Source organism: Protopterus annectens, chromosome 15.part0 (assembly GCF_019279795.1).
Source record: "Protopterus annectens isolate FY-2018-M chromosome 15.part0, PAN1.0, whole genome shotgun sequence".
In the NCBI taxonomy this organism is placed as follows: Eukaryota; Metazoa; Chordata; order Ceratodontiformes; family Protopteridae; genus Protopterus; species Protopterus annectens.
The window spans coordinates 256207198-256234011 of record NC_056749.1 but is presented as its reverse complement, the minus strand read 5'-3'; the positions used below and the strand labels follow the sequence as shown (position 1 = coordinate 256234011).

The window sequence follows — 26814 nt, the reverse complement described above, 5'->3', positions numbered from 1 at the left end:
AAGGCCATCTCAAAGCAGACAATTTCAAAGTGGATAAGCCACTGCATCCATTTCTGCTACTTACACCAGAGCTGCAGCTACTTCGGCAGCCTTTCTCAGAGGATTACCAACCAAAGACATTCTAGAGGCTGCTACTTGGAGTTCTGTTTACACCTTTACAAAGCATTACCATTTGCCTCTCTACTCTAAGTCCAGGGCAGGCTTTGCCACTGCAGCGCTGCAGGGCCTTATAGCCACACCTAATGCTGTTTAGCTCCAACCTCCCAACCATAGCTTTGGGATTCTACCCAAATGTAATGACTGCAACAGTGAAACACGCAGAACATCGTACAGTTGTGTACACTTACCATAAATGTAGATGTTAGAGTGTATTCACTGTTGCAGTCCAGGTTACCCTCCCGCCATCCCCCTGTCATTTTATAGTTTATCTTTCCTTCTCTACCTTCTACAACGTTTGTGGTGTATTTGCTTGTAAATGATGGTAAAGTTTATATTGATGTATACATATATATATATATATATATATATATATATATATATATATATATAATATTGCTACCTTTTGTGACATTGGGGGCAAGAAAAACTAAAGAAAATGGCGTTGTCTGCATGTTTTATACCCCTGACGACCTGACGCAGGACCCAAGACTTCGGAATTCAGGCCGATTGAGGGCAACCTGCAAGCAGATTACCCAAATGTAATGACTGCAACAGTGAATACACTCGAGCATCTACATTTATGGTAAGTGTACACAACTGTACTTTACATGACCTGCAGTGGTACTGCACTCTGCGCAAACTGGCAGTCCTTCAAGCAGCAGTGAAGAGTGGGAGACTCCGAAGATTTTTTCCCCTTAGAGGATTTTAAACTAGAGAGATTTGCTTATATACAAGGCACAGGGAACTGCATTTTTACAATGTGCACATGCAAGGCTCTTATACCAGCCGGATGAAAGACTTTTACACAGTTAAGCCCTCAGGCCATTCAGATAAAAATACAAACTGTCCACTAGAAGTTTCTAACTTGAATGGGTTGAATTTGGCTCCGCTTCTTCAGGACTGCAAAAGAATCCTCTTAATGTAAAATTAACTGATTTTGAGCTCAAGTGCAGTAACAAATGATTTACAACAAAAATTAGAATTCCTGCAGTATCAGGAATCCTTGGAAATAAGTTCTCTAGCCCAGAGAAATGTTCTGCAAAGTACAGAGAAGAGTTCAGAATGTAAGAGCAGAGCACCACAGAAAAACCTTGCAAAACTTAGAAATATTTTGGCAGACTCCGGAGAACTTTGGCAAACTTCTAACAGCTTTTGCAGTACCAGAAGAGGTTAGGAAATATTAGAATACTGTTAAAACAACCTAAGAGCAGTACAACAAGAAACAGATGCTGTTTCTTTAACAAGTGCAGGCCGAAAAGTAGTGATAAATTTTACCAAATCATTAAATGCAGCAGAGAAGTGTTAAATAAGCACAAAGACAGTTAGAGCAAGTGCAACAAACACAACAGCTTTATAGGTCCAGATGTTTTTTTAGAAGCAATTCAAGTCTTGTAGTCACAAATTTCCAATCCGGGTACAGGAAAGCTCTGAGTAAATGACTACAGTTTCACAAAAATGTAATTCATTTATACCAGCAGGATGAAAGATTTTTACACAGTTAATCCCTCAGGCCAATCAGATGAAAATGCAGTAAATTTTCCACCAGCAGTTTCCAACTTGGGTGGGTTGAATTCATCTCTGCTCCCACCAGAGTGCAAAAAAAACCATCTTAATATAAAACTCAGGGGCCTGAGAAACTACAGTGAAAATATCCTGGAGGGTAGCCTCCAATGGGAGGATTTGTCTTTTGCGAATACAGTAGTTTCTATGATGGAATATTTAAGTAGGACTGTTCCTAGGTTTCTGATGTTCAAAAAATATGCTATGAATTCTTGCATATAGATAATTCTTGGCCTTCTGCAACCTTTTCAGTGCTGGTTACCCTCCTGGATATTTTCACTGCTGCTTCTCAGGCCCCAACCTTCTGCCTCTAGGAAACCAGACAGGTTTTGTAAAGTTCATGAGGCTCCACAGTTTTTATATAAAAGCCCTTCCTCTAATCTTGTTGTTGTTTCGGTAGCCAGTGGTAAAACCATCCAAGTTGCTGGCTTCTAAGCTTTTACCTTCTGATAAGGTCAGCCATGTCATGGACAAGTATGTTAAAAATAAAGTATATACATCTGCTACCTTAGGATTTAGGCTCTTAATTTCCAGGTCCATATGACTTGGTATGTCATGTCTCTTCTCTTGAGAGTTATGGCTGATTTGCTTGATTCAGAGGGTAAGACTTATGTCTTCCCATTTAAGTTCTAATGCACTCATCATTCTATTAAATAAAGCTGTTATGCTGCTGATACCTCCTCTAGGGCAGCTGTGTCTGTATCTGTTATGAGGAGGCATTCTTGGTTACACTTCCAGGCTCTCCTTAAAGATATCAAGGCAAGTTCATTGGAGTCTCCCTTAGGCAACCAGAATCACTTTGGCACTGCTGAATTTGAATTTGTTTAAGACCCTTCAGGTTAAGGGTAATTTTATCCAGGATTTGAAACAAATCTTTCTCTCTCCTGTTCGTAACTTTCAAAGGAATTATTCTTCTAAACATTCTTTGTTTGTAGGCAGCCTAAACAGCATTCTAGGGTCAAGGGGGCTTCTAGGAAATCTTTTCCAGGCAAGTTTTTTCAATGTGCTGAGAGTTAAAAAAATCGTCTTTCCTTGACAATCTGCTTCTGCTTGACATTCAGCCTCCCCTACCCCTCAGCCAGACTCCTGTGTCCCCTTAGTCAACTCTGTCGTTTCCTGTTTGGCAACAGATGATCACAGACATCAGGGTTCTGTACATTATCCAGAATGGTTATTTAATGGCTTGGAAGTACCTTACTCCATTCTCAGGCCTTCTTCAGACTCCTCCTTCTCAGTTCCTTTATTTTCCTTTGGTTCTGCAGGATCTGGTGATGCAGGGAACCAATTTAACCTGTCCCCTTGTCTTGGCAAGGAACAGTTTTTTATTCCAGGATGTTTCTGATTTCCAGGAAGGAGGGGTTGTGGTAGCCCATTCTAGACTTTTATTTCCTCAACAGTTTTCACAAGATTCCCCCTTTCAGGATGTTGTTTCTTCACACCGTTTTTCCTCTGCTTCCTCTCTGGTATCCCTTGATTTGAAAGACACTTGCCTCCACATTTCTATTCATATACTCTTCAGGAAATATTTATATGTCTGTTTCGTCCTTTCTTATCAGTTCTGTGCTTTGCCTTTTGGTCTTTGTACAGCTCTGAGGGTCTTTACCAAATATCTGACCACTGTAGTAGCCTCCTGCAAACTTCAGGGAATTTAAGTATTCTCTTATTTGGATGACCTTTTGATTCATGCCTCCCTCTCAGCAGCTCTTACATCAGGATTCATGTTTTACTGTGCTGCTTCTGTGCAGTGTGGGATTCGCACTGAATCTTAAAAAGTGTGTGTTGACTCCCTCTCGGGACCAGATGTTTGAGTTGCAGGATTCAGACCATTCCGATGTGGGCTTTTCTCCCACCTCTCAGGGTCCTCTCTTTGACTGCTTAGTTCCAGTCACTTTTTCATCTTCCAGTCCTTTCTGCAAGGGAATTTCTGCAAGTCCTGGAGGAGATGGCATCCACCATTCCCATGGTTCCCTTTGCCAAACTCCACATAAGGAAATTTTATTTGTATCTCAAGACTGTTTAGCTCCAGAACTGCCATCATTTAGAATATCTTGTTCCTCTTTTGCCTTGTCTCAAGCTTCCCTGGTGGATTCAGCAGATTTCCCTGAAGTCAAGTCTACCTTTTCAGGTTCCTGTCCCTACTCAGGAGGTATGCATGGATGCATCCGTTCATGGTTGGGGAGCCCTCTTCAACTACCTAAAAGTCATGAGTCATTGGTCCCATCTACATCTGGCAGACCATATCATCACCTCCAAGCTTTTCATTCCCGTCAGGTTCCAGGTCCTCTAAAATCTTTTTACAGACAATACCAACATTGTATGGTGCATCAATAAGCAAGCGAGGAGGCTCAAAATCTTACTTTCTTTGCATGCTGGTCTTCAGGTTTGGGAATTTGCAGTCCACCATTACTTGGGTCTTCAGGCAGTCCACATTCTTTCAGAGTACAGTCTGGTGGCAGAGTCTTTGAGCAGGTCCAGGACAAATTCTGAAAAATGGATGCTTGACAGGAAAGTGTTTCTGAGCATAATACGTCTTTGGGATGCTCCTGAAGTGGATCTTTTTGCCTCTCCCTTGAAGAGACAACTTCCCCACTTCTGTGCGAGTGCCAAGTTATCTGGCTTGGAAAGTGGATGCCCTGTCTTTTTCTTGGAAGGGGATGTTTTTGTATACCTGTCCCCTTCTTCCTTTACCACCAAAGGTCCATCACAAGAACATCTGGGACAGGCTGTAAATCTTGCTGGTGATTTTCTTTTGGCCTAGACACCACAGTTTTCCCCCTTCTACTTTACCTGACTAGGGATATTCATCACAATTTATTTCATGGGACGAATCTTCTCACTTAAGACAAGGGATCTCTCATTTACCCTCACTTACTCCATCCTTCGCTTAGCACATTGGATGATAAGGATCCAATGTTGTCTTTTTCATCTGTTCCTCAACCATTAGGTTTTTTCTGTGTAAGTGTGTTACAGTCAACCCAAGCAATACAATGGTCTTTGAATCGACCTCTCATGACCTTGCTCGTTCGAGTAACAAAGATCTGCAGACAGCATGTCTGCTGGCGAATTCACGCACCAGATGTCTTTCACGGCCGCCTCTTGGTCATTGTGGCCTTGGATAAAGGTAATACAATGGATGCTTCCCAGTTGCGGTTCAGGGGGTTATTATCTGGGAAGGTTTACTACCAAAAAGTTGAACATTGGTTCAGCGAACACGGAATGTCAAATGGCAGTTAGTCGACTTCCGTGTTGCCGAACTTTAGGCGATCGAGAGTACATATCAGCAAAACACAAAGGTTACAATCCAAGTTAGAGCAAAAACTCACAGGAACTCAATGGACTAGCTTTAATATAAGCTTTTCATCAGTGTATAACCAAAAGACTTCAGAAACATTTCCTTACATAACCCACATTAAATATCCCTCCCAGAACACCATGTGATATAAAACAACCAATACAACTAGTTTTTCCATTTAAAATAAGACCAGATATCGTTCTTTCGAAATGACACAGGTTAATAAAATATGTATATAGCCTTTTAAAATCTAATGCAAATTCATATACCTAAATCATAACACACATGAACGAAGTTTAAGAACACTAGCAAAAGATAAAGAATCATTAAGTCCAGGGGACACGCAGGCATTTAGTCTTGATTTGCCACCTCAGTTCTTTATACTCAGTCAGTCCAGGGACCACCTCTTACATTTTTGGCTACCACATCTAACCCCATAAAACCAAATTCATGCACAGGATTTTCTAATACATGTTTATATAAAGCATTGTTGAGGTTACACATCTTAATGTCATTGATGTGCTCATACACACGTTCCCTAAATTTTCTCTGGGTCTTTCCAACATAAAATCCATTGCATTGTTTACACAGTGCCACATAAATAATGGCCATGGTTTTACAATTAACAAAAACATTTTGTCTGAACACAAACCCCGTTGATAATAATGACTTCACTTTCAATAACATATTTACATAAATTGCAAAACCCATATTTGTGTGTACCATTTTTTTCTAGAGGTAACAGTCAGGTCACCTCCCTCTCCATTTGCTAACAATTCCTTCAAACACTTCCCCTTCCTATATACCATTTTAATATCATCCCACCGTACAGTCTTAAACTCGTGATAACAAGAAAAAATACTCCAGTTTTTCTTTAGAATCTTGTACACATGGGGACAGTCCGTGGAATAAGTGGTAATACATGACCAAGAAAATTAATTTCATGTTTATCTGTTTAAAGTGACATCTACAACCATAGTATCATTTAAATCATTTCCATTAATCTTTAATAGGGGAATATAAAACCCACTTGCCCTCTTATGACTAACCTCAGTGAATGCACTTTTGACCAATTCATAAAGGTGTAACCCCTAGCTAAAAACATGTTGGTCAAAGATGATTGTAATGTCATTGGAAGGAGTAGTGTTTTTAACCCCCCTCTAGCTATGCCATTATTGATTTTTGAAAAACTACGTGAATTTGAATTTTGATCTGTGTTGAATGAAGGTCGTAACGTAAGAGCTTTTCCTGTAATCTGTGTATTAAAGAAAAAGAGTCATTGAAACTGTGTAAAAACAAAACTTTTAGGGTTATGAAACAAGGCAAGGGTGGGGGGGTTGTAATAATGAGTTCTGATGACTATTTAAACAAAATGTTTTCTTTTTTGCTTGATGGGGCTTTTTATGAAGAAACTTCTATTAACATGGTGCATATTTCGTTTTCTAGAATAGATTGGCTACTGCAGGACATGTTGGACCAGGGACAGATAGCCTTAGATGAATGGTTGTCTCTAACAGTAAAATATCGTAGTATTCCCTCTATATTTGGGCAACGTAAAATACATAAAGATCTGAGGGGACCCACCCATGAGACTGATTGTCAGTGCTTCTAAATCTATAACCCTCTCTTTGGCGAAATTTGTTGATTTGAAATTGAAAAAACATTGGATGGTTTTTCACATTTGTAAGGATTCATGGGATTTTCTTTGTAAAGTGTCGAAGGTAAAGTACAATGATGATTTGATTTTTTTGTACCATAGATGTTATTAATTTATTTAACGTGACACCTCATGATGTGGGCTTGGAATGGTACCATGAGTTTTTGTTGGAACTGGATGTCTTTTCTAACAAAGAGATTAATGCCCTAGATTTGCTTATGGAATTGGTGTTAAAACACAACTGTGTGTTTATTGGTGGACTTTATTTGTGCAAAAGAAGAGTGTTGTAATGGGGGCAGCGTGTGCCCTCTTTTTTGCCAACATTGTAATGCTACAGTGGGAAAGGAAATTTGTTTTTGAGAGGTGTGGGGGTCTTCCCCTTTGGAACTGTATATCCATTTCCTTGGTGATGTTTTTATTGTGTGGAACAAGACTGAGAGTGAACTAAAGGTATTCTTGGAATATCTGAATCAAACTACCCCTTTTTTACTTTTACCTCTAAATGGAGTCACTCTGATATTTCATATTTAGACGTGCACCTTAAAAGATGTGAGCAACACGAGGTTAATCAGTAACATTTATAGAAAATCCTCTTTCTTGGACTGGGTTTTGCATTATGACAGTTGCCACCCTGAACACCAAAAAAGGTGCATTGTCAAGGGACAAGTTTGTACATCTAACCAGAATGGTTTCTGAAGACGAAATCTTTGAGAATGAATGTAAAACTTTGACTAACCTGTTTTTAGCTAGGGGTTACCCTTATGAATTAGTCAAAAGTGCATTCAGTGAGGGTAGTCATAAGAGGGCAAGTGGGTTTTATGTTCCCCTATTAAAGGTTAACAGAAATTATTTAAATTATATTACGGTTGTAGATGTTACTTTAAACAGAAAAACAAGAAGTTAAACTTCATTGTCATTTATTACCACTTATTCCCCGGACTTTCCCATGTGTACAAGATTCTGAAGAAAAATTGGAGTATTTTTTCTTGTTACCACAAGTTTACGAATGTACTGGGGGATGATATTAAAAATGGTATATAGGAAGGGGAAGTGTTTGAAGGAATTGTTAGAAAATGGACAGGGAAGTGACCTGACTGTTACCTGTAGAATAAATGTTACACGTAAATGTGGATTTTGTAGTTTATGTAAATATGTCATTGAATTGAAGTTATCATCGGGGTCCGTGTTCAGACAAAATGTTTTTGTAATTGTAATACAATGGGCATTATTTATGTGGCATTGTGTAAACACTGTAATGGATTTTATGTTGGAAAGACCCAGAGAAAATGTAGGGAACGAGTGTATGAGCACTTCAATGACATTAAGAAGTGTAACCTCAACAATGCTTTATGTAAACATGCATTAGAAAATCTTGGGCATGAATTTGGTTTTATGGGGTTAGATGTGATAGCCAAAAATGTAAGAGGTGGTCCTTGGACTGACTTTATTAAGTATAAAGAAATGAGGTGGCAAATCAGATTAAATGCTTGTGTGTTCCCTGGACTTAATGATTCTTTATCTATTGCTAGTTCTGAAACTTTGTTCATGTGTGTTATGACTTGGATAAGAATTTGTATTAGATTTTAAAAGGCTATATATGTATTTTATTAACCTGTGTAACTTCGAAAGAATGATATGCGGTTTTACTTTAAATGGAAAAACTAGCTGCATTGGTTGTTTTATGTCACATAGTATTCTGGGAGGGATATTTAATGTGGTTTATGTAATGAAATTATGTTTCTGAAGAAGTCTTTTGGTTATACCCTGACGAAAGCACTAAAACCATTTACATTAAAGCTGGTCCATTGAGTTCCTGTGTGTTTTTGCTCTAACTTGGATTGTAACCTTTGTGTTTCGTTTCACTTGTTTGTTGGAAATGTCTTCATATCACTGAATGCAATTGTGCATTCGCTGATATGAACTAGATGCTATGAGTAGAGTCGCGGTACAGTGCGGATTGGGAAATGTATCCCTTTCCTCATTGTAGTGTTATCTCGTAGTTAGAATACTTAATTTACAGGGAGTGGGGGGGTCCAGGGGGGGGGCTTGCTCACCTGCTAAAACGTGAGTGACAGTGTAGGTGTTTAACTTAGGTTTATACCTACACTGCCATCAAGGTCGATTTTCGACATAAATGTTGAATCTGTTGAATTCGATCAACAGGTTCGACATTTTAACCTAATTAGTATACAGGAAGTAGGAAGTCATTTTCGAAGTATTGAACGTTCACCTTGCTCACCTGCTAAAACGTGAGTGACATTGTAGCTGTTTAAACTTAGGTTTATACCTACACTGCCATCAAGATCGATTTTCAACATAAATGTCGAATCTGTTGAATTCGATCAACAGGTTTGACATTTTAACCTAATTAGTATACAGGAAGTAGGAAGTCATTTTCGAAGTATTGAACGTTCATTTTTATGAACTTCGATGTTTTGATAGTAAACCACATGTGACAGGCAGTCCAAGGTATGTGGCACCCCCTTATTGAAAAGGCTTCACATCAGCATCCTAGAGGTGAGTAGTTCTAGCATTGCAGGCATTTCAGGACATTCTCCCTCGAGGGACAATTGCCATACAGACAGCCAACATATCAGTGGTCTGGTACATCAACAGATGGGGGGATCCTACTCTTATCTACTGTATCAGGAGGTAGTGAGTGTGTGACAGTGGCGGATCTGTTCCAGCCCAGTTATGTTGGCAGTGCATATCCCAGGAAAGTCCAGCGTTTTAATGGACAGACTGAGCAGATCTATTCTTCTGCCTCACGAGTGGTGTCTCAATCCTTCATTGGCAGAGCAAATTTTTGCCTATGGGGCCAGCCATGCTGCAGTCTCCTCACCTCTCTTCACAGTTTCAGATGTTGCAGGTATTTTGCCCTAATCCTTCCATAAGGGGGAGTCACTGAGCGTCTCTTCTATCCTTATCCTCCTACTCACCTCGTATCAAACTTTTTACAATAAATGTATCAACGCAAGAGCAAGGTGATCTTCATTACCCCATGTTGGCCTTGCCAAGTGTGGTTTCCTTTCCTTTGGCCTCATCTGGTATCCCCTCCTTGGGTTCTGGATCCCTCGCCTAACCTGTTGTCTCACCCATGTGGACCCAAATATCCACAAGGTAACCACATGGTTTATCCACTTCCAATGATAGCTTAAAAGTCCAGCCTTTCTTCCCATGCTCTGCGTATCCTACTTGTTATCAAATGGATTCCCTAAGAACATATACAAAAGCAGGTGAAAAAGATTCTCTGTTTGGGCCAATGAGAGACACCTAGACTAAGGGTCTTCTTGGCACCCGTTCCAGTGGTTTTAGATTTTCTGGCCTCCATTTTCCATAAGGGGGCAAGTTACTCCGCAATCAAGGTACAGTTGGCTCAAGCTCCAGTTAACATATAGGTAAAAATAATTTCTCACTGGCCTCCCTCAAATTATGCAAAGCCTACCTGAAAGGTACATTTTTACTTAGACCACCTATCAAGGATCCTACCCTTCCTTGGGATTTAACAATTCTGCTTCAAGCCTTAACTCCATTTTTTTCTGATACATAATTGGAATTGCCTAGACATGCTAAGGTCTTGCTGTGTCTAATTATGGTGGCTGCCAAAAAAGCAATTACTAGAAAATGGAAATCAAAATCTAAACCAACTATGTCAGAAGTAGTGAATATAGTAACAGAGATAAAACAACTGGAATTGAGATCTTTAGAAAAGGGTAGGAAAAAATGGGAATTGTGGGAACAATACATACAGGGGATGAATGAGTTTAAAAAAAGGCAGGACTTAAATGAGCTAGGTAATGTTTGAAAATGATTGGGTAGATTATAAGTGATGTATAATGCTTGCAATAGGGAGTGTGTCAGTATGCTTTGTGATGTAAAATGCTTGCAAGTAGCATTGTGTCAGTGTGGTTTGTTTTTATTTTATAGATGTATGATTGCTTATGTCGTAAGTGGTGATTTAATAAACATGCTTCTTGTTTAAAAAACAAAAGCCTTAACCCCATTAGAGCCAGCAGCAAATACTGATTTAAAATTTTTGTCCTGTAAAATCATTTTTCTCGTTTATAGGTTCATAGATTAGTACTAGGCTGTCTGCCCCTGTGGATCATTTTAAGCCTAGCCAATTATCCCATGTGAGAATCAAACCCTGCAACTTGTGTTTTTAAGGTAAACGACTTAACCATCATGCCAACCTCCCACCCCTGGTTTTTAGCTTTCTGTATGCATTTCCATCCTGTTCTATATACATAGAAAAATGCCGAATGAAAAGTGAATTTACTCAACGAGGGGTATAGCTAGGAGGCTGAAACTGTACAACTACTCCAGGTACTATCCACCCTACAAAAGGGTATGAATCCTGGCTGTGGCATAATTTCTTCTTTCTGTATAACCGTTCACTGTTTTTAGCTTTCTCTATGCATTTCCAGCCTATTCTGTATACATAGAAAATGCCCAGTGAAAGGTGAATTTACTCCACGGGAGCTATAGCTAGGAGGCTGAATTAAATCTGCTAGACGAGTATGTGAACTCCAGACTATCTTGCCAGCCACCTTATGTTATCTTTGCCCTTAACCAGTCTATAAATTTACCAGTTTTCTTCCTGAAATATATATCAATATATATATATCAATATATATATATATCAATATATATATATATCAATATATATATATATATATATATATATATATATATATGGAAAATTGGGACACGCTGTGTCAAAGATCACATTAGAATAGTGGCTCAGTAATTGTATTGCTTATGTTTATAAACAAAAAAGTTTGTTTCAGCCAAGACCACCATGAGCTCTTCCACAAGGTCAATATCCACTTCCTCTGCCTTGCTATGCAGTACTTCTGTAGATGGCATTTTTGTCCAATGCTCATACCTTCATAGTTAATTACAAATTTGGTATCCTTTCTATGTACACGGCAGCATTTGATTCTGCTGTACTCCAGAGTATCCTTCCATGACACCACCCTAGGGTTTACTAGCAGTGGACTCTGTCCCAGTGATTGAGGAATGGATAGAAAAAGACATCGGATAGAAAAAGACATCAGATACAAAAGTTAAGTCTTAACCATAACAATGCATCTGTTTTCTGATTTCATTCTATCCTCCATCTTTTCCCCCTTCCTTTAGTAAAATGTGTTTTCCTGGTATGATCTGGAGTTATACCCAATTGAGCTTTTCTTCCATTGAGCTCCAGATATCTTTACTGTCATATTTCTACAGTTTTCTAACTGTTTGCTGGTTTGTTTCTTTCCTGTATGTTAACATCAGGGGGCAAACGTGATCTGAGGTAATCTGGGGCTTGGGAGAGGATTATGGGTAAAGGGGGGAATAAGCTTGATGTATGGATCCAAAGTATGAGGAACTTCATCAGATACTATTGCATACTTCGCAGGAAGTTTTAAAGCAAAGAACAATCACATGACCACCTTCTGCAGTGACATCACTTCCCCCAGACACAAATTTCAAACTACTTAGACAAAAGCGCTTATTGGATGCATATATATTTTAGACTTTTTGCTCATTAAAGCGTGTTTTTAATCTTCACTTGTGAATGGGCCTTTGATAATACATGCATTTTGTGGGTTTAACTGAACGGATATATGGAGTGAGCTGTTGGGAACTGTGAGGAACAGTGTGTGTTATTATTTTGTTGGTTTACGTGGTGGTGCTGGTGTGAAGATTAACTCAAATGTTACTTCGACAAGACAAAACATATCAGGATATTTGAGCAGCTTTGTGTTTTTTCATACCAGGAAATTGGGTTTGGCAGTATCACTTCCTGGATTTCTAAGGTCATTTCTTTTTACTTTTCTTTTCATAGCAAGCAGCTTTCCTCTTCTATTCATACTCAGTCTACCAGGCAGTGGCTTCTTCTGGTGCTTTTTTCAAGGGTCTGGACTCTAGAGCCATCTTGGAAGCCACTACTTGGTCCTCTGTTCACACTTTCAACAAACATTACAAGATGGCTATCATTTCTAGGACCAGGGACATCCTTCATAGGTTTTTGGAAAGCTCTTCTGTAGCTTCTTCCACCTGTAATTTACAGTAGCTTTTCTATTCTTCCAGTGATAAAGAAAATTGCAACAGTGAAGGAACAACATAGTATAATTGTGTAAGATCTTACCATAACAATACTTGTCCTGCTTCTCATTGTTAAAGTAGCACCTGTCCCCTGTTTACTTTCTCTTGTTTTCCTTCTGGCTGAAGGGTTGTCTTTTCTTTCTTCTTCTTCCCTTCCTGATTAGATGCTGATGCTTTCCTCTGGGGTTGATTTGGTTCTTTCGGGGCTCTTTATTTTCGAGGATCAGGCACTCATACATCACATATATACCTTAAGCCTAGCATGTAGGACACGCATCTGATGTACTATGCCCAGAAGATGTAAAGGCTGTGGTATGCTGGCCGGGCATTCAGCTATCCTTATCGGGATATCCCAAGAGTATATAATACTGCAACAGTGAGATGTAGGACATCTAGCAAGGTAAGATCTTACACAACAGTGCTTTCTTTCCTGTATGGTTTTTTGAGGGCAGGAATGTGACTATCTGCTGGTCAAACAGTTCCTTAAGCAAGTTCTGCATCTGTGCCCTCCTTTGTTGAACCCCTTTTCATTTTGGCTCACAATGGACAGGCTTACCAGACCTCGTTTCCAACCCATGGGTTCTGCGATATTGAAGTTGGTGTGGAAAATGGTTTTCTTATTGTCTGACTTACTCGTCAAAGATTCATGCCCATTTTGTCAGTAACCATAGCTGTTTTTTCCAGTAGATCTAACACATCACTGTGATAAACCCATTTTTTTCTCTCTTGACATTGTCCTTAAACCAGTCCACATGTCTCTCCTGTCTTTGCCAAAGCAGAAACTAGAGAAAAGGAGATGACTGTGTCAAAAGCAAGCCCTTTACAAGTGGATTGCAGGTTGTATTATTTTTTACTTCCACATGCTGAACTACCATTTGGAAAGTACTACTTTCAGAAGTTGCTTCACTTGGGTCACAGCTGTTCTTGTTGTAAAAATGTCTCATTTTAGGGCATTTGCTTTTTGGCTACCTGTTCATTTCAGACATTAGCCAAATATTGTTGCTTGTAGTGTAACTGCAGGAGTTGTCCATTTTTGGTCCCTCATTACTTCAGTGGTCAGCCTTCTGAATTTTTTTCTGCTGGCTGTCCTCCAGCACTTTACATGCTGGTAGTTTTTACTCCTTTAAATTCTGTCCTATAATAGAACCATCAAGTGTGGCCTGTGCGTTAGAGCAGATAGCTTCTTGCTACATCAGTTGCTATGAAGGTGACCTTGTTTAGAGTTGCCAAGTACTCTGCCATCCGTATTTGCTTTGACAGCATCCCTTTCTGTTTACTGCTAATCTGTTGCATTTCTAAGTTTGTTTCCTCTGGAGTTATGCATACACAGGAGGAGGATGTGATAGGTTTATTTAGTGCTCCCCCCAGAAAATCTGCCTTTATGTATTTTATAATAGTTTAGTAAATTATAGCAATTTTCATTTTCCTTTGTGTGTGTGTGTGTGTGTGCTACATAAGCTTGGTTATCATGGTCCTATTTGTTTTTTTTCTAAAACATTTGTTGGTAGACTAGCTCTGTTTGCCACATTCTGTACCAGAAGAAAACAGAGTAGGGCCTATGGTGCACTCTGTTTTCTAGCTGTTCTCCTCTTAATTGCCAGGGCAAAAGCCTATGGCCATGCACCCCTTGGCATATGTGACTTTTATAAAAGCTCATGTCAATGGACTGACATCTGCCTTCAAGCTAGTTCTCATTCAGGTAAGAAAATTCTTTCAGCCGATCCTTTTGGCTGCTTCTACTGAAAATGGAGAGTGTACTTATGCAGCTGTACTTTCATCAATCCTAATAACCTCACTTTCTCTCAGCTGTTCTTAAGACTCCACTATTGTGTTGTGGAGCCTGTAACTTAAGTCTTGCTGTTATGTGGTAGCTTATCCTTGCAGACACAATTTCCCTTTCTTCTAAGCAAATAATTGGAGTAACTCTGGCATTACTCATCAAAGAAATTCTCCTTTACTCCAAAATATTGTATTAACAATAGACACACATAGAAGGGTCAGTGCTGGAGGAAAACAAGACTACCTTTATCTTCCTGTTTTTGTTTTGTTTGTTCTCTAACATAGCCTTATACACTAACATTACAGTTGCTTCTCCTTGAACTAAAGTCCCTTTTAACAGACGTAAGGAGTGGTCATAGTTGCTTTATTTTCTGTTGCTACCCTTTAATTTTTGCCTTTCCTTGTTTTTGTGGTGTTGGCTAGCTGTGTTTGGTCATTGATGGACTTTCCCCACTTTGTAATATGACATCTTGTGCCTGTCTTGAATTGCAGTAAAACATGCAGTATTGCACAGGTGTAACTCGCTTACACTGTTTTCATGCTCTACCACTCATCTTATATGCTTATTGATTTAATAAGAGTTTTTTTTTTTTTCCACAGGTTATTGAACTTGCAACTGTGAAGCGACCTCAGGAACGAGGGCAGTTGTTGCAAGAGTGGCAGGATAATGGCGGAATTGCAATAATTGGTTATGAGATGTACCGCAATCTTACACAAGGCAGAAATGTGAAAAGCAAGAAACTGAAAGAATTGTATCAAAAGACATTGGTAGATCCAGGTAAAGTATATCTAGACCATCTATATTATCTTCGTATTCATCATCTTTATTAGTGAATGGCCTGTATTATTGGGTATGGATGGGTTTAATAATAATTCATATTTATACGTATCACTTTCCACATTTTTTAATGTTTTAATGATGTTCCCCCAAGTAACTGGTTGTTATACAAATAGTGTACATCATATTGTATTCATTGTTATATTTTTTGCTGCTTTCCAGAAGACTTGTTTTAAACGTTTGTAATCAGAAGTATCTGGCAACACGTCTGTATAGAAATCCTTTTGCAAACTAGGTGTGTTTAGTAGGGCATTTTTTCTTTTAAGTATTTTATATCTTTTTTTTTTTATTGCACTAGTCTCCCCCTGACCACTGAGCCTCCCTTCTTGCCACTCAGTTGGCCTGTTCATTCTCTTCTGAGTTGAGAACCCTGTAGCTCATTGTTTCCCACATAGGCATGGGGCAAGCAAGCAGAGTGTGGTGCAGTTAGCCTCTGAAGGACCAAGGTTTTCTCATTTTTGCATTTTTTACACTCCTGGTTCTTCTGAAGGATGTGCACTGGTATATCACTGGACTGTTACTTCTGTTGGTGATACAGACTTAAAAACAACCCCACCTCCTGGAACAAAGCATATCCTGCATGTTTCTTCAATCTCCATATAAAAAGTCTGTGCATTTTTTTGCTGTGGACATGAAATTCATGCTTCATCCCTGATACAAAGTAAGTGGGCTTAGCACCTTCACTCCTTCCCCCATTCAGCTATAGCAAGTGCCTGCTAATCAAATTCTTGTCACGTGGGGCATACTCAGGGCTTTATCCCTTAATGGCAGAGGAACTGGCTTCACATCTGGTTATATCTTCAAGAGATGCTTTTACTGCTGATTATGTGAGATAAAGCCAATTTTCACTGGTAATGTATTATCTTGTTGTCTGGCTTTGTGATTTTAATCCCTTTGCTGAAATGAAGAGATCTAAGCTTCCAGCTCCCTCACCCATACCGCCCTGCTCTACCTCACCTCACCAGATCTCTTTTGCAGCTGGTGACTGGATTGATTGGTATAAGCTCTCAGCTAAGTGCTAGTTTTATATCTGTTAATTCAGAAAGTACTTTTTGAAGTTTAGGTTTCCCTCTTTGATAGTTTTATTTAGAGTTAAATTAAGTATTTTTTCTCCCCTCGCTGTGGCGTAGTGTGTGTGTGTTGGGCCTGTGTGTCTGTATTACTTTTAGTTACTTTTAATTAGTAGCTGTATAGATTTGGATGGCTGATCAGCCCAAATCTGTTTTTCTAGTCTCCCGCTGATGGCCACACTGGTGTGTGTTAGCCTGGGCCACTGGTGTGTACATCTGATGCTCCATTTGTTTGCACATCAACCCCAGGCACTGAGGGAGAGGAGGTCCGCTTGCTTTGGCGAGCGGGCGGCCAGCCTCGCTCTGGCTTTCCGGGCTTCCCTTCTCTCGAACCGGTAACGCCGTTCCCTCGGGCATTCTCCGTGGCACTCCCCTGCCCCTCCCTGACCTCTCCTCCGCTTGGAGGAGGAGAGGGGATGCCTAGGGACCGGGAGGGAGAGCACCACAAGCGGCGCGGCGAGACTCCTGTCGGCCCCCCCCAGCCGCAGCTTCTTCTCCCCGCTCCGCTGTCTGCTCGGGTCTCCCTCCTCGGCCCCGGTCCCTGTGTGCTTTTCACGGGTCCTGAGCAGGCCTACCCTAGCCTGCGTCGAATCCCACATATAGCCTTTCTGTCAAGTCTTCCTCCTCCTCGGACGAGTCCTTGGAGGCATTTGGAAGCGGGTCTGCCTGCTTCTCCTTGGGTGTCCTCCCTGCCCCCCCCCTGGGATTACCTTATACCAGGGCGTGGGGAAGGAAGACACCGCGGGAGCCACATCCTTAGCCCACGTCCCGCCCGGGCATTGGAGAGTAAGGGGCCTCGGTAGAATGATGGACGCTTAGAGCCGGATGTTTAGTTCAGCGACCTTCTCGGTAGGGCTACTACTTACAACAGTATGTTATTGGCAAGCGAGAAGAATGCGCTCCCCCAGAGATCCCATTCGGGAGGAGGACAGGGTTCTGCACAATCTGTACCACCAGGTTTGGGTTAATTTAGGTCTTCTGTCTCGCGGCCTCTCCCACGGAAGGCGCGGCTAGAGCGGGAGGGACGGGACAGGACTAGTCCAGGCCTGCCAGGCAGGGTCACCCCACTGAGCCAGAGCCCTTCAAAGCGTCATTTGCAAACACCCCTTTGATGGTTCTGGCAAAACCGTTAAGCGAGGCGTTAGGGAGACGGAAAGAGCGCTGTCTGCCTCCGTGAATCCGCTTCTCTGCACCCGGCCCTACTCTAGAACCAAGGGTCAGGAAAGAAGAGATGTGGTTGGAGTCGCAGCAGTCCCAGCCTGCTCCCGGACAACCAGTCTAGAGGCAGAGGAAGCGAAACTTGGTCAGGCACCTTCTCGCCCGGCAAAGCGCGTCGCTGCTGGGTTGGGTTGGTTGCCTCTCTGGGAGCAGTCGAGGGGCGTTGCGGCGGGCACCTAGCGCGGCAGGAGTCCATAACATCGGACCGCTGGCTTTTTAGTGCCAAAGAAGACGGGGAACTAAGACCAATCCTAGACCTCTCTCTTGAATCTGGCAGTCCCCAAAGAAAAGGATGCGTGCTACCACATCCTGATGGACAGGCCTCCAGGAGGTTTCTCCGCCCGGCTGGGAGCCAGTCACTACCAGTTCTGGGTCCTTCCCTTTGGTCTCACCACACCCACCTGAGGCTTCAGGGGTGCAGGTCTTCCCTACCTGGACGACTGGCTTCTTACGCCCCAACAAGGCATCTACTCTTATTGGCGAGACTCCTTTCTCCATCTTGCTCCTTTCACAGCTCTTAGATTTTATAGGGGCTGGAGCTACAAGGAAGGACGAGCCTTCCTCCTCTTGGACAGAGTTCAAAATCTGCAGCTCCAGGTGCGGGCCATTCTCTCCATGGCATCAGCTATAGCACTTCTTCCACAGTGGGCGCTCTTAGTACAGTGGTCATACCTTGCTCTCCCATGCATCATCCCATAGCGATCAGCAAGGCTTGCAAGCGGTCCCTCTTGTGGTGGCTCCACTCCCGGATCTCCACAGAGGCAGCCACGGTGACCACCTCTCCCCTCCTCTCTCGCGGTGACCACCCGGACCTCGCCCGCCGGGTGGGGGCACTTATGGGCCGACCGTCCAAGGCAATGGGGACGATTCAGAGACCTTACTGCATATCAATGTTCTAGAGATGAGAGCAGTGCTCTTAGCGTTGCTAGCACTTCAGGACTTTCTTCCTTTGGAACAATTGCGATTCAATCGGACAACATGTCTGTTGTCTGGTACATCAACAAGCAAGGGGAACAAGGTCTTACCCTCTTGTCGAGAAGCCATGAGAGTTTGGGAATGGGCAATCTCCACCAACCGCTTTCTAATAGCAGCATTCCATTCGGTCCAACATCCTAGCGGACAAGCTCAGTCGCACCATTCTGACCCCTTACGAGTGGTCTCTCAATTGTCAAGTAGCGAACGCATATCCGCACGGTGGGGAACCCTTCATGCGATCTTTTGCCTCTCCTCAAACACCAAGTCGACAGTTTTTGGCTCTGATACCTCCTCCGGAGGTACCCCACTCTGGTGCATGCTTGCCACCGGTCTTCTGTATGCTTATCCACCCTTACCTCTGATGCTCCAAGTTCTTCAGAAAGCCTCTCGGGTGGGTTGCAGAATGATTCTCATTGCTCCTTTGGCCTCGACAGATCTGGTTCCCCTTCCTAAGGTCTCACTCGGTGAATCCTCCTTGGATTCTAGATCCCATCCGGATCTGATATCCCATCCATCCTGCATTCCTCCTGAATCTGGACAACCTGAAGCTGACCTGCTCCAGTTCCACTCTTGATTAGGACTCGGTATTTCGTCACCGTTAAGGCAATTTTGGTGGCAGCTCATAAACCATCCACTAGAAAGGTTTACGAAGCAAGTGGAAACGTTTTGGCAAGGCCTGAATCCTTCACGGTTCCTCTTCCTTTAGTGCTTGACTTTCTAACCACTCTCTTTAACGATGGTGCCAGCAGTTCCACAGTCAAAGTACAACTGGCGGCAATTTCTCATTATCACATTGGCCATGACTCTAATCCTCTTATGTCAGCCAAATTGTGTAAAATTTTTCTTAAGGGTACTTTTCTTCTCAGGCCCCTATAAAACAAGCAGTTCCTCCTTGGGACCTCTCTCTGGTCCTACAGGCCTTGACCGCCCCTCCTTTGAGCCAGCTGGCTACGGTGGATCTCAAATTCTTGTCCTACAAGACAGCCTTTTGGTAGCCATTACATCGGCCAAGAGAGTTTCTGAGCTTCAAGCATTATCAGCTAAACCTCCTTACTTGGTATTTCATCCGGACCGTGTCTACCTCAGGACCAACCCGTCCTTTCTTCCTAAAATTCTGAAGCAAACATCAATCAGTCCATTAACCTTCCTGTTTTCTTCCTAAATATGAAAACAAAGGTGAATATAAGCTACATTCATTAGATGTTCACAGGCAACTTAGATTTTATCTGATCAGGACGGCTGGTCATAGGCAATCCGACCAGTTGTTTATTTCCTTTGCAAAATTTAATTTGGGCAAGCCAATTTCTAAAGTTTCTCTGTCCGCTGGATTTCACAGTGCATCTTATTGGCTTATCAAGCTTCAGGAAGGCCCTGCACGGAGGGTGTTCATGCCCATTCAACCCGGTCAGTATCTACCTCGGCAGCCTTCAAGGCTAGGATTCCTCTAGATGATATTTGTGCAGCAGCCACGTGGGCTTCATCTCATACTTTTATTTCCCACTATAAGTTGGATCTTGCATCTAGGGGTAGAGCATCCTTTGGCTCCCGGAATATCCTTCCATGATGGCCCAAGATTCAGGTAGCTGGGGACTCTGTCCCACAGGTTGCAGACAAATGAATCTCCTACTTCAGATTTAGAAGTTACGTACTCACCATAACGTTCCATCTGAGTAGGTGTATTCATTTGTCTGCCCTCCTATCCCCCTGGCCTTTCAGTTTCCTGCATATTCTATGCTACCCTTTTCAGGGTGTTGTTGCTTTGGCAAACTCGATCTGAGGTCATGAGGGTAGAGCAGGGCATTATGGGTGAGGGGAGGAGCTGAGAGCTTGGATCCATAGCTGGAAAACCATGCCGGTTCGGATCCGATATCGGATCCATAACCCACAGGTTGCAGACAAATGAATACACCTACTCAGATGGAACGTTATGGTGAGTACATAACTTCTAATTATCACAACACCCCTTAAAAATGCCAGAACAATGGGTGCTCAGGTAACTTGGTTTTCCAGTATTTAAAATTAAAAGTAGTTCTGCTCTCACAACATTTAGGCAAATGTATTTTGCAGTAATAAAATAATTGCCCTAAGGTTATGAAGAAAAATAATTGACCCCAAAAATGAGTCTGAAAGTTTGCTGGCATGCTTGTCATTATTACGCAATTCCCCTTCTCTCCTTGACAAGTAGTTAAAGGGCATGTCTTGCTAATCCATGGATTGCTTTTCTCCTGTGTGTTCTCATCAGTTGTTCAGTTTCAGCTGATAACAGTGCTTCCTGTTAGATGTTTTTCTTGTTTCACAGTTGCAGTCATCACACTTGGGTTGTCTGCCTGCAAGTAGGCCTCAGTCGGCCCGAATACCAGAAACTTTGTATTTCTGCGTCAGTTGCTGTCGCTTCAGGACTGACTGGTCGTCAGGGGTGTAAAAACAGCAGCCGATGCCATTACATCAGTCTTTCTTGCCGCGGAGCCCGAAGCAGAAGCAGTTTGCACAAGTCTTCTAAAGCTAAGTACCCCATTGGGGATCCTTTTTTCTTGCTCTAACCGATGTCAGAAAAAGTTAACAATTGTCTTACCTGTGGAAAGAAAGTACCACACTGAGATTTTCATTCTTACTGTGTCACCTGTTTAGCTGTTGGTTTTGTGCCTTGTTCAACGCCTGAACCTTATTTTCGATAAATACTTTTGTTCTCAATCTCAGTTTTCCGAAATGGCTTCGATAAGCCATCCAACTACCGATAGTCTGAAAAAATGTAAGGATAAAGAGAGACAGACCACACAGGTCCAAAGCTGCCGGCAACGTTGCCGTTAAGCTAGTCGCCAGTTCGCTGGTACTCAGTGAGGTACTTTTGCAGCCCCTGATGCCTGCTTCAATGAATTCGCAGGCCTCTACCGAGACCCGTTCAGAGTCTGGTATGCTGCAAGATTCTTCTTCGACCATGGAACCTGCGGCTGTCTCTACCTTGGATGGGTCCGGAGCTGCTGAGCAGGCACCGGCTTCTGAGGAAGTTCTTCGCACTACCGATGTTCGACACAAACCAAATTCAGTTCTAAGACTGACGAGTTTCTAAGGCCAAAAGTAAATGCTACGCCTAGAAAACCGATGACCAAAGCGCATGCACCTGCTCCCTTGCCACAACATAAAATTCTTAGAATGGCAGAAGACCTTATTATGCTGATTAGGGGAAGTCGGCCTTCCCTTGCTAAGAGAAAAAGAGATCAGTCCCCAGGAGGTTAAACAGACCAAGAGTCCAATGATTCTGAGGTTTCTTACAATGAAGACATGCCTGTATCTGCTTATGAGGATTCAGATGCAGAGGAATCCATTCCCTCTGCCTCTCCTCCGGAGGATTTTTCTTTTGGTGAAACCTTACATGCTTTAAGAGAGCATTTCCACTGGGAATGCCAAAACTATCCTCGGTCCAAAAAGAGACTCAGAGAATTTCTAGACTTGCCACAACATAGGCCTTTAGCAATACCCCCAGTCCTGAAAGTTGTTGATGTCTTTATGGGTTCCAGCCTTACTCCTGATACTTTACCCCCTGCTCCTAGGAAACCAGACAGGTACTACAGAGTACCTGACTGTCATAAATTCCTTTTCAAAAATCCTACTGCTGGCCCAGAGATAATTTCCCAGGGACCTGAAGGTATCAAGGCAACTACAGCTAAATATCTCACCCCTTCGGACAGGGATTCCAGAGGTTTGGACAGATGGGGTAAGAAAGTATATACTTCTGCAACTCTTTAGGGCCTTGTCAGTTTCACATGCTGAAGTTATCAGCAACATATTATGGAACTTATTAAGCAAAAAATAGCTACCTTTACAGACTGTGCAGAAAATAAAGAATTGCAGGAACTTATGCATTCTGCAAGCCAAGTCAGCAAGCATACATTGCCGTGTGGCTTTGACGCCCTAGTAGCATCCTGCAGGGCAGCAGTCACTGGTTCTGTACTGAAAAGACATGCTTGGCTTAAGGAGCAGACCTTGCCAGACCATGTCAAATCAAAGTTATTAGGCACTCCTTTGAACAAGGACAATCTGTTTGGCACCAATGCAGACAGTTAAAGAATTCTTACTAGTGCAGCCTCCTAGATTCAGTAGGCATTCTCCCTCGAAACACTGGTCCTTTCCAGCCCCTCCAGGCCATCTCAAACTAGACACAGGGGAAACAGACCACCCAGACTATAGTCTCAGGGTATGCAGAGATCTAAGCAGTGGAGAGCCCCCACCTCCAAAGCAGGGAGTACTAAGCCACCTCCTTACGGTAAGACCTCACAATGACTTTTCTCCTCCACTCCCCACCTCTGCCCAGCCGCTTGTGCCCCTAGGAGGAAAACTTGCCCTTCATGCAAAAAACTGGATGCCCATCACCAAAGACTGATGGGTCCTCAGTATTGTATCCTAGGGATACAAATTCTACTTCCACTCACTGCCAACCTCAAAAGGGTTCCCAGACCTTCCTCCAAACCAGTGGGCAGAGGCACAAAACCAAGTTCAATCCCTGCTCTCTATAAGGGCAGTTCAGCCTGTTCCTTTGGAACAGATAGGTCAAGGTTTCTATTCCAGACTTCCTGGTACCCAGAAAAGAGGGCACTTGGCACCCAATTCTAGATTTTTCAGTTCTCAACACCTTCCTGGTGGTACCAAAATTCAAAATGCTCACCCTGCCTCAGCTTCAACCCATGCTAGCCAAAGATGCTTGGTTAGTCACCCTAGACTTAAAAGAAGCCTATCTGCACATCCCTATAAGGGAGTCATGCAGGAAATATCTTCGCTTCAGGGCAAGATCTATGCATTATCAGTTCTCTGCACTTCCTTTGGCTTATCCACTGCTCCCAGAGTATTCACAAAATGCCTGGCTCCAGCTATTGTTTACTGCAGATAGAGAAATATTCAAATTTGCCCGTTCTTGGACTGCCTGATTCAGGCAGACAGTCAGGAAAAGCTGTTGCAACACATGGCATTTGTAAAAAACCTTCTAACCTCCCTGAGGTACACCATCAACAAAAAGAAATCACAACTAGTCCCCAGTCAAAACATTGTATTCCTGGCAGCAAGCTTGGACACCACATCCCAGATGTCATTCCTCACTCCAGAAAACCAAGCCTATCTGACGTACTATTTTACTCAAATGGCCACCAGAACTCGGCTATCTGCAAGGAAAATCCTGCAGGCCCTAGGGTTCATGGCCTCTTGCATCCTACTAATTCAGTATGTCAGACTTCATATGAGAAAACTTCAATGGTACTTAAAAAATCTTTGGTGTCAACATTCTCAAGACCTGGAAACTGTCATTCCTATCATACCTTGTCTAAGGGCAGAGTTTCTTTGGTGGGGAGCAGCATGCAACCACAACAAGGGGCTGCCCTTTACTCTACCCCACGCCAACCCAGACCCTAACCACAGACGCATCAGACTATGCCAGGGGGTCACACATGGATGACAAGTGCATTCAGGGCCACTGGATCCCAAGTCTATTTCATCTGCACATCAACCAGAAATAGATGTTAGCTTTGCAGCACGCTCTGACAGCTTTCAGATCACTACTCTCACCAAGACACCTGCTAATAAAAAGACAAAACCACAGTTATGTAGTACATCAGCAAGCCGGGGGGGGGATCCACTCTGCAGGCTAGCCATGGCCCTGTGGAACATGGCCTTGGACTTGCGGGTCCATCTGCAAGCTCAATTCCTGCCAGGCAAACAAAACTCACTGGCAGACAACTTGAGCAGAAATCTGTTAGACCCACACGAGTGACAATTAGAGCCCAGCACCTTCAACCTTCTGATTCAGAAGTGGGTGCCCCCAGAGGTGGATCTCTTTGCCTCTCCCTGCAATCACCACCTCAGCAAATTCTGCACCAGGACACCTCACAGTAGGTCCTGGAAAGTGGATGCCCTATCCTTCCAGTGGGTAAACCTCTCAATTTATGCATTCCCCCCTCTGCCTCTTCTCTCAAGAATATTACTCAAGATAAGGCAGGACAGACCAAGGGCAATCCTGATTGCCCCGGACTAGCCATGCCAGCATTGGTACCCACTATTGCACCACCTGTCACCAGTGCCACCCTGGTACCTACCCGAGATCCCAACCCTCCTCACTCAGCAGAGGGGACAGATCTTGCAACTGCAAACCCTGAATCTTGCAGCCTGGCTTAATCCTTGAATTCTCCCCCAGTGACCAGCCTAAGCATGCAAGTGCTGGACGTCATTCTTGAAGCCAGAAGACCTAGTACAAGGAAATCCTATGCTGATAAGTGGAAAAGCTATTGTTCCTGGATTCATTCTAAAGGAGAGGACACAGCTCTAATCCTGGATTATCTAGCAGATCTACTCCACAGAACCCTATCCTTTTCCTCCATTAGATCCATGCCTCTGCCATCTCAGCTCATTACAACACTGAGCCACCTCTCTTCTCTCACCCTCTCATCAAACAGTTCCTGAGAGGGGCATACAACTTAAGGCCACCAAGGAGAGCACCTACCCCCCCATTAGCCTGCAGCATCAGCAGAGTTAAAATTTCACTCTTGGAAAACAGCCTTGCTTCTGGCCATCACTTCAGCTAGAAGAGTGTCTGAGTTACAAGCACTTATGGCTGTGGAACCCTTCATTATTTTTCATGCTGACAGAGTCTCCCTCAGGGCTAACCCTTCCTTTATGCCTAAAGTGGTGTCCAGTGTGGCTCTCAACCAATCTATCCATTTGCCAACCTTATTCCTTAATCCTCAAAATAAAGGGGAAAGGATTCTGCACTCCTTGGATGTGCACACACAGCTCAGATTCTACCTTGATAGGACTAAGCCCTTCGAGAAATCTGACCAGTTACTAGTCAGTTTTGCACCTGGGGCAGAGGGCAAGTCCATTTCAAAGCAAACAATTTCCAAATGGATAGCACACTGTATCCATTTCTGCTACAAACACCATGGGAAACCCAACCCCTCAGTGGGTCAGAACACATTCCTCTAGGGCAACTTCTACCTCTGCAGCATTCCTCAGGGGAGTAAACTGCTACTTGGAGTTCTGTACACACTTTCACCAAGCAATACCACCTGCCTATCTTTTCCAAATCCAGGGCAGGTTTTGCAACAGCAGTCCTACAGGGCATACTAGCCAGCCCAAACTCTTCTTGACTGCCTTCACCCTTTCTTCAGCTTTGGGAATCTACCCAAGTGTGATGACTGCAGCAGTGAAACATGAAGAACATAGTACAGTTGTATATACTTACCATAAATGTAGATGTTCAAGTGTATTCACTATTGCAGTCCTGGTTTCCCACTGCCTGCCCCCTTGTCTGTGTCTCCTCTCTGTGTTTATTACTCGCCCCTTACCAGGGCTATTGGTATTTACTTTTTACTGGTGGTGTTTTTCCCACCATAACTTAGCTCCCTATTTCAGGGGGGCTCCTGACATTTGGGGCAAGAAAAACTGATGTAATGGCATCGGCTGCCCATTTTTATACTCCTGACTTCAGTCCTGAAGCGACCGCAACTGACGCAGAAATGCTAAGTCTCTGGTATTCAGGCCGACTGAGGGCTTACCTGCAGGCAGATAACCCAACTGTGATGACTGCAACAGTGAATACACTCTAACATCTACATTCATGGTAAGTGTACACTGTACTTTCTTGCCCATTCTAAAGTGATCATTTCATAAGTGTGGTTGTGCTTTTAAACATGGGGCTTTTTTCTGCTATTTCATTTTCAGTTTGTTCATTCTCTCAGGAGACTACACAGCACTTTCTCTGCAGTAGTATAATGCCAACAGCAATTATTTTGTAATAATGAAATAACTATAGGTGGCTATTGGTACTTCAGCTGGTGGAGCTAGCAAGGAGTTGGAGACGACAGAGGCTGTATTCTGAGTGTTTTGGTTAGGTAAGAGTTCTTTGACTGGGACAAAGTTCCGTTATTTGTGTGCTGGTGTTGGGAAGAGGAAAGTGTGTGATACCTTCCAGTTGTTTGGTCGAAAACTTATATAACTGAGGCAGAGAACTTTAGGTGATAACAGCAAATTCCACAAGAAAAAAAATTCCCAACAGAATTCAGGACTGCCTGAGAACACCTGAAGATTGTCAGTAACAGGCCATTACTGTCCATGGGAATATGTATTTTGATGAAGGTGGTTCCTCAGAACTTAATACCTGTGCACCTGTAAACCTTAAAAACATTAAAGG

General features: G+C 42.8%; 1 protein-coding gene across 1 annotated transcript in view; it reads left to right on the top strand.

The window, feature by feature from the left end:
- The window catches only part of ATRX (ATRX chromatin remodeler), a 3779564-nt gene that overhangs the window by 2504368 nt on the left and 1248382 nt on the right, over window positions 1-26814 (top strand). Inside the window, exon 18 of the mRNA XM_044057254.1 lies at window positions 15144-15321. Coding sequence (XP_043913189.1) covers window positions 15144-15321 — 178 coding nt within the window. The remainder of the gene's footprint in view (window positions 1-15143; window positions 15322-26814) is intronic.